This window comes from Ciconia boyciana, chromosome 25, assembly GCF_034638445.1.
Source record: "Ciconia boyciana chromosome 25, ASM3463844v1, whole genome shotgun sequence".
Taxonomy (NCBI): domain Eukaryota; kingdom Metazoa; phylum Chordata; class Aves; order Ciconiiformes; family Ciconiidae; genus Ciconia; species Ciconia boyciana.
Window position 1 is genome coordinate 173,181 of NC_132958.1, and position 8,270 is coordinate 181,450.

The following is an 8,270-nucleotide window of genomic DNA, read 5'->3' on the forward strand; positions in this document are numbered from 1 at the left end:
CCGTTCAAGAGGAGGTGGCCCAACGGGTGGCTGCTCTGCGCCGCGGTTGGGAGTCCCTGGTGGGTGTTCCCAGGATCAGGAAGGGAGGCAATGTTTGTTAAATACCCGGCGCCGGAGGAGGACGGGAATGGCGCGCGGGTGGAGCGAGACTCGGGGCCTTCTGGAGCGGCCGCGGGCAGCGTGGTGAGCGGTCCCATTACCTCCAACCCTAGAGCTGGGTCTTGCCTCAAATTAGCACGAGCGCAGGGTTGTGAGGATCTCCAGCTGGCTGCCAACATATTGATGGTGGGATGAAATTTCGCTTGAAGAATTGTAAGGTAACTGGAGCAGAGTGAGTAATTCTTGCCCGAGAGCATCTCCTTTTTCCGTGCGCAGAGTTTGCGACTCCTCCCGATTCATTCATCAGGAGACACCCAGCCATGTGTTAATGAATTTATTCGTTCAGCGCCTGGGAGGGGACTGGACGGGAGCCCTTTGGGTTTGGTTGGAGGGCTGACGGGGCGTACGGGCCCTTCTGTACCTGAGTTTGCACGTCCACATGTTGCGCAGCTCCGTGTGAACTCCGAATGCGGCGGTCGGGAGTGTCTTCATCCTGCAAGATGTCACAAGGTGCTTCCCTCCCCAGGACCCAGGGGACAGCGTCCCCCAGCAGGGTGGCGATGCAGCCGAAACTGAAATCACTCAGTGCCAGCACCGGAGTTGTCTGAGGAGATCCTGGCCGCCTTGGTTACTGCTTGGGGCACCTCATCAGCTCTGTCCGGAGAAAAATCTGTGCACCTTTGTGTTTTCGTGCTCTGTGAGTTGAGGCAATCCCTGCGGGCAGAGCTCGATCCGTGTGCCGAGGAGGTGAAATCTCTCCTGCTTGGTCTTTTCCGACTAGGAAAGTCCCAGTTCTGCGCAGAGAGGCCGTTGAGTCCCACGTGTTCTTGCAGGACACATCAAGGATCATAGAGATCCCTGTGCTCTCTGGGCTGCTGTTACAGCCGCCTTTCACATCCTCGGCTTCCCGTGCCCCCCGCTCGGCTCCCTTCTGGGACGCCCTTTCACGGGCTCTCATTAACTGGCCTCCCTTTTCCCCCGAGCTCGTATCGTGTGAAGGTTAATTTGCCTTATAACCCCTGCTGGCGCTGCTTTCCCCATCCTGTCTGGTGTTCTTATCAATGTATGCTCTTTGCCACACGTCTGCCCGCTCTCCAGCAGCCCCAGCGCTCCCCGCTTCCCGGTGCTCAGGGACCGCTCTGCCTTTCCCCTCCTGCCCCGCAAGGTTCTTCCTTCCGGAGCCTGGGCTGAGCACCAACGTGTTTCCCATCTCATCCTTTGGCATGCTCACGGTTTGCGCGACAGCCCGGCTGTGGCAGAAACCCAGCGGGCGTCATTTCGAAACAGAGCGCTCTGCCGATGCCCGCGATGTGTGGCAGGGGCTCTGTCCACACCTCCTCCCGCTCGGGATCGTGTCCCGGGCTTGTGCCCCTGCCTGCGGCACCATGCCGAAGCCCCGGTCCCGGGTATAATCCCTGTGTTCTCCCTTCTATGTCACACCCGCTCGCTTGTCAAAAGTGAGATTAAAATAGCCTCGCATGAGCTGTTTTTAGAAATCTCCACTGGGTGTTGTGCGCAACACGTTTTGGGATTATTTTCGTTGTTGAGGATTTTTTTCCCCCCGTTCCCTCTCTTTTTCTCCTCCTCTCCCGCATTTGTTATCCACGCTTGGGCTTTTGTCACCAAGTCCTGCCTTGAACAGCTATTACAGTCTTCAGCTTGTCATCTCGTGAGCCGCGAGGCCAAGTTAATAATAATCTGTGGTGCTCTCCCTCTGCCCTGCCCTCCACACACTGCTGGAAACATCGCCTGCATCCTCCTCCATACCCCCTAAACATCTCCCGCTGACTTTTGGGGCGACGGCTGCTGTTGTTCCAGAAAGAAAGCAGGTGGTGAGAGGTTGTTTTTCCAAGACCTACTTATGTCCCTTGGCAGCATCTCTCCAGCTCTGACAAGGTATTTAGGATCAGGGAAGAAACCTCGTGCTATGACGAAGCCCAGCACCAGCAACAACGGGTTGTGACCTTCTTGGCAGGGTGTGGAGATGTGACGTGACACCGTGTCCATGCGGATGACGCCTGTCACCCTCGTCGCATGCTGCCCTGGAGGATCCCTCCTGGCCGCAGACGTGCCTGCCGAGTGTCCCGTCCCTCCCACGTGCCCATCTCCACCTGCAGCGATCCTCCTTGCGATCCGTCCTCGCCCGGCCCCTGTGCTTTGCCAAGCATACCAGCGTGGGATCAGCCCCTTCCCCTCCTGGCTGACAGCTCACGTCTCGGACATTGGCTTTGGGAACATGGGCACCGCAGCACAAGGACACTGCCAGCGTCGCATGCACCAGCGAGGATGTCCCCCCTGCAAGCCTCCCTCTCTTCAGCCCGCCGTTGCAGAGGCTGTTCTTGCCTCCCTGTGCACCCCAAAAGACTCAGCTGGGCTTTTACCCCGTTCAGCCGTGGGTGAAGGATCTCCCTACAGCCCAGCAGGCCCTTTGGGACCCACCAGCCTAAAAAGCAGAGCTGAAGTCTGACCGAGAGCCCGGGCACGCTGCAGGGACCCGATCCTTCCTCTGGCAAATGGCCACCAGCATTTCTAGGACCCTGGAGGGTTGGCCTGAGCTGTCGGCTGGGAAACTTGTAGTGGCAGCTTCAAGTGCGGGCAAAGCTTTTGCCTTGTCTCGAAAGCAAGAAACATAATCAGGTCAAGATTTGTCCTTGTGAAAAAAGCCCTGCTCCCTCCTGGAGCCCCCCAGGGTTTCCGGAGCGCTCCCCAAGGGAGCGTGCAGCCTTGCGTGGTGCTGCCGATCGAGTGCCGGAGCCTTTCTCTGTGGGTGGGTGAGGGCTGGCGCTCACAGGGCATCACCCTGCCTGGGCTGAGCCCAGAGATCAGCCACGGTCTCTCGGCTCTCCCTTACCTCGCCCTTCTCGCACCCAAGCGCTCAGTGAGGCTACCGCCTGCGTCTCCATCGTCCTCTCATAGCCGACGTGCCCAGCCGAGTGACAGGCTGAATCAACGGAGACCGTTGGCAGAAATATGTCTGAGAAATCAACCTGAGCTTGTGCTTCCCATCCTGGAGGTTGGACCTGTCCATGGCGAGTTCTCCAGCACCACTTTGAACCACGAAACCCCAAACTCAAGGTGATACAGAGAGCTTTGCCCTGGCCCATGGGCATTTCGGAGGCTTGCGTTGGAAAGTGGGGCTCCCACCTTGGAGCGAGTCCCACTTTTACATCTCTCCTCCTGGAATAAAGGGGGATGAGCAAATTCCCCCATGCGCACAAGGCGGGCTGCAGAGGTTAATTAATTATTGTTTGCAAAGCACTCAGCGCTGTAGCGATGCGCACCGCAGAAAAGCTGGCGAGGAAATGAATAATTCTGTCTTCCCAGCAGGGTGGGAAACAGTATGCGGTAAATAAAGCGAGGGCCACGCATGGGGTGGGGAGGAGGAAAGGATCCCCGGGCTGGCGCTCACGGCAGCAGCTCCACTGGGGGTGGTCTGCGGACGAGGGGGATTCGGGTCTTGTGGGTGTTTCCACCTGGTCCCTGGCTCCATGGGGGTTCCCTGGGGTCTGCTGATGGTGGGGGACAGTGGTGGGGTGCTGGGCGAGGAAGGGGATTTGGTAGGGAAGGGAGAGGGGATGGGTTTTCCTTCCCCTGGTGCTCTGGGATGGAGGTGGGGTGATGCCTGATAAGCCACAAAGTCCTCTGGCATCCGTTCATCCCTCTGCGGCCAGCCTGGCTCTGGTGGGGACGTACCGAGCGGGGCCTTGCCGTGCGTGCTCCGCAGCAATGCCGTGAGAGCATGGCTCACACCGAAGCCATCACCAGGGAAGCTCACAGCTCACCGGCAGCACCGTTGGGACATTCCTCTTGTTTCGCACCCAGAGGAGCAGCAGCGAGCCTGCAGGGTGCTTCCTGCCACAGGCTTGGGCTGGCCGGGCCTGCTGACCCACGGCTCATCTTACCTGCCGAGGGGACGACGTTTCTGGGCGAGCTTGCCGATCCCCCGCCTGCCCACCCAGGGTTGGGAAGCCCAGGAGCAAACCCTCAGCGGCTCTTCTTTCCTTCAAAAGTGGAACTGTGCAATTAAGAGGAGAACAAGCACGCCTGTCTAGCTGGAAAAACTAACGCCTTCCCCAAGCTGGAATATTTTACCGGCTCTGCTCTCCCAGAAGGATTAAGCCCCAGCCACCCCCTCTCGTATTAATTGGTTCCTTTTCTTTGCACCACAGAGAGACACCCGGCTCCATAACTTTAATGGCTGCCCGTGTTTTCCCCTCCAGAGCTGTTGAGCTTCCAGGGAGGTTTGAGTAAATTGTATTGTTTGCCTTTATTGATGATTTTGCAGAGAGGCCGACGAACACCATAAATCTTCCTTGCTGCTGGGATTATTGCTAAAATAATACAGGAGAAAGAAGCCCACCCCTTCTGGCAAAAAAAGAAGCAAGTTGGGGTTCCCGGCGCAGGATGCCCCACAGTCATGCCAGCGCTCGCTGGCACCCGGCACAGCCCCTCCGGCTGCCTGGCTCCATGCAAGGCGCTGCCCGTGCTCGTGCATCGGGGAGGCCCGTGGCTATGGCCGGTGGCTTTTGCCAGCGAGGATGTCGGCCGGAGGCGAGGGGATGTCCCCTCTCCTTGGGCCATCCCTCTCGAGCCGGCCAACGAGCCACAGTGCCACGGGAGGCAGGTGCTGGCGGCGAGCAAAGACGGCATGGAGCGGCGGGTGACATTTTTACCTCCTTTGCCACCCACGCTGCCGCCCGCAGAGCGAGCCCCAGGGGAGCCGGGGCGAGGGCTCCTGGGTTAGCGAAACACGAAATGGCAGCGCTGCGATGCTGGGAGCCCCCGGCCCCACGCTCTGCCGGGCAGGGCCTCTTCATCTGACAGGTCCCCAGGCTCTCGGCTCCTCGGTGGCTGCAGGCGAGCCGGCCCGGCTCTCTGGGCCCCATACTTTGTTGCTGCCGCCGCATCGGCCACGCAGCCCCGGGCTGGTGTGACCCGCAGGCAGGCCTCCGCAGAGTACGCCTGTCCCAGCCTCGAGCCGTGGCATGGGATGAGATTTTGGCCGTGCCATCCAGCCCAGAGGCTTGAGCTGGGGCTGCGAAGGGCCACAGTGGGGTTGTGCAAAGCCCTCGGACTCCCGAGGGAGGGACGGATGAGCCTTTCTCCCCCTCTGCCAGCCACGGTGGGGAATCAGTTGGTGGCAAGCGGGACCTGCGCTCATGGGCGAGTCCCAGCCACGCTGTGGAGCGATGCGTGGGCACGGCTGAGCTCACGGCATTGCTGCCACAGAGGTGTGGGGTGGGTGGGGGGAAACACATCCCGGGGGGAGGACGGGGGCTCCCCTCCCTGCTCTCCTCTGACCCACACTTCATCCCCAGATCAGCCTGAACAAAGGGGACGAGTACTGGTGGAACGCCATCCTGGAGGGCGAGGAGCAGATCGACATTGACAAGATCAACAAGGAGCGCTCCATGGCCACTGTGGATGAGGAGGAGCATGCTGTGCTGGACCGCCTCACCTTCGACTACCACCAGAAGCTGCAGGGCAAGCCCCAGAGCCATGAGCTGGTAGGTGCCGGCCGCCCCGTGCCGCCAGCCCAGCCCTGCCCTGCCACGCACCCTCCAATCTCCCGTAAAAGTGTGTGGCGTGGGGCAGCACGCAGCTCCGCTCCATCTCGGAGCTCCTCTTCGCACAGCGTCCCCCCACATCTCCATTTTGGGGGCATGAGGTTCCGTTAGTCCCTGTCTTTTGCCCACACGTTCCCGTCTTCCCCTTCCCGGCACCTTGGCAAATGCCTGTGAGCCCAGACCCACCGGCACCGGCGATGGGCCCACATCCACACGCCTCCCTCCGGAGCCAGCCCTGCCGTCTCCCCGCTGCCTCTGCTCTGGGCTGAACCCACGCCGGTCTGGGTTCAGCCCAACCGAGGAGCCGCCTTTCGCTGCCCGTCGCTCCCTCCCGGCCCCGTGTGCCATCTGCCCTTCCCTGGGCAGACGAGAGGAGGGTGGGTGAAGCAGGGAGGTGGTTGCGTGCCCTTGGAAATCGGTGCTGCCGTCACCCAGGGCGGAGGGGTGCTGTTGCTGAGCCCCAAAACCCCCTTTGATGCATCAGGTGGCCACGCAGCCCTGACGCCTGCGGGATGAGCCCGTACCCTCGGCTGGGGTGGCGGGGAGCGCGGGGGGCGTGGGCGAAGGTGTGGGGCCAACCCCGGCCTGACGGGAGCCTGGGGCCTCTTTGCAGAAGGTGCACGAGATGCTGAAGAAGGGCTGGGACACCGAGGGCTCCCCCTTCCGCGGCCAGAAGTTCGACCCCTCCATGTTCAACATCTCCCCCGGCGCCGTGCAGTTTTGACGGCGGCAAAAAGCGGCCGAGAAACGAAGCGGGGAGAGGAGAAACCCACCCGGACGCCCACGCGGGACCCTCGCACCCAGCGCTGGTGCCTGTAACCCGCTCGCCAATGATGCACGCTGCCGGCGCCCTTCCACTGCCTTCGCCAACCTGCGCCGGCACCGGCACCGGGCTCGGCGGTTTGATGGTTTGATGTGCATGCGGGGAAACCTGGCGAATGCAGATTTACGTCCCGTCACCAAGGCAACCTGAGCGGCTGGGACCCTTCTCCTCTCCTCGCCTCGCACTGGCGACGGCTCTGTTGTTTTTCAGGAATAGACGGAGCTCGTTGGGTGACATAATTATTATTTCTGGTGGCTGAGGATGCTTCTTTTTGGGCTTCTGGGGGTGCAGATCCCTCCCCGCCCTGCCACAGGGCAGCTTTGCCCCTCACAGGCGGAGCTGTGCTCTCCGCAGCTCCGGGTGCAGGCGGCGGGGATGGGGGGGGGCACACGGGGAGAGAGCCCGCCCCTGCCCGTGCCCTGCCTGCTGCCCTGCCTGCCTGGCACCCCCAGCTCCCCTCACCGGGCCCTGCTCCGGGGTCTCCCATGGGTGCTGCGCTGCCCCTGGCCCCTGCCCGGCCGGAGAGCCCCGTCCAGAGACGTGGGGGTCTTCTCCTGGGTTCACCCCCCTTCAGCCCATGGCCGGAGGGGGTCCAGGGCGCACCGGAGTGGGCACAGCCCCTCGGCGGTGGGCAGAGACCGCAGCCAGCCCCGGGGGTCTGCTTCCCCCCTCCTCGGGGGGGTCGGCAGGGAGCAGCGGGGCTGTCACCCACAACTCGGGGGTCCCTGGCAGGGGGCTACAGGCCCAGCCCTCATGGCTGCCAGCCCCCCCATACCAGCGGGCGGTAGCCCCAGAAACGTCTGGGCTTCCCTGGCACGGCACTTTGGGGTCTGGGAGGGGGCACGTGGGAGCCCTGGGCCCCCCCTCCAGGCCCAGCCCAGCTCTTGCAGCTTCCCACCGGCCCCCACCCTGGGGCGCGTGGGCTGGGGGTCCCCGGCCGTCCCCTGACCCCCCCCCACCGCCTCCCCGTCCCCTTGGTTTGCAATAAACACGTTTGTCGAGCGCGGGGCCTGCGAGTGATTGCGTGGCACCGCCCGGGGGGGGTGCGTGTGCCCCGACGCCCCACCACCACCCCACTTAAAGGTCGGGGGTGGGGACACCCGAGGGGGGTGCCTGGGGACATCTGCAGGTGGCCCTCATGTCCCCCACCGTGGGCCCCGGGGAGGGGCTCCCACCCATGTGGTGGCAGGGGCTCGATTGCGGGGTCCTCTGGGGGGTGGATATGGGATCCCTGGGAGGGGCTGGATTTTGGGGGCCCTTGGGGGGCTGGATATGGGATCCCCCGTGGGGGCTGGATTTGGTGGGGTGGGCGCCGGGTGCCTGGCGGCTTTGGGGGTGCTGACCTCGGGGTCTCGCCCCCCTGCTCCCCACCTCCCTGTCCCTGTCCCCCCCCATCTCCCCCGCGCCGGGCGCCGAAATTTCTCCGTGGCGATGCACAAATATAACCGGGCTCGGCGCAGTCCCCCACGGCCGCCCACGGTCCCCATGGCAACGGCAGCGCCAGCCGCCAGCCGCCCACCCGCGCTCGCCCCGCGCCCCGGGGTGGGCACCCGCCTGCCCGCGCCCCTCGCCGCCCACCCACCCGCTCGCCCCCGGCCCCAGGGGTGACGTGTGCCGCACCCCAGCCAGGCCCTGGGGCTGCTGGTGGCCTCCAAGGTGGCCTCTTGTGTCCCCCCCCAAAAAAAACCTGCCCCCCCCAGCAAGGCTCTGGCACTGGGGGACTTCAAGGTGCCCTTGGGGGAGGCGGGGGGAGGGATTTTTGCCCCCCCAGACCCCTCCCG

At 63.2% G+C, this 8,270-nt stretch overlaps 1 protein-coding gene across 1 annotated transcript in view; it reads left to right on the forward strand.

The window, feature by feature from the left end:
* Nucleotides 1-7,491, forward strand: part of NUDCD3 (NudC domain containing 3) — a 32,842-nt gene extending 25,351 nt beyond the window's left edge. Inside the window, exons 5-6 of the mRNA XM_072846046.1 lie at nt 5,418-5,606; nt 6,280-7,491. Of these exons, the coding sequence (XP_072702147.1) occupies nt 5,418-5,606; nt 6,280-6,390 (300 nt within the window). The 3' untranslated portion in view covers nt 6,391-7,491. The remainder of the gene's footprint in view (nt 1-5,417; nt 5,607-6,279) is intronic.
* Nucleotides 7,492-8,270: the final 779 nt, after the last annotated feature.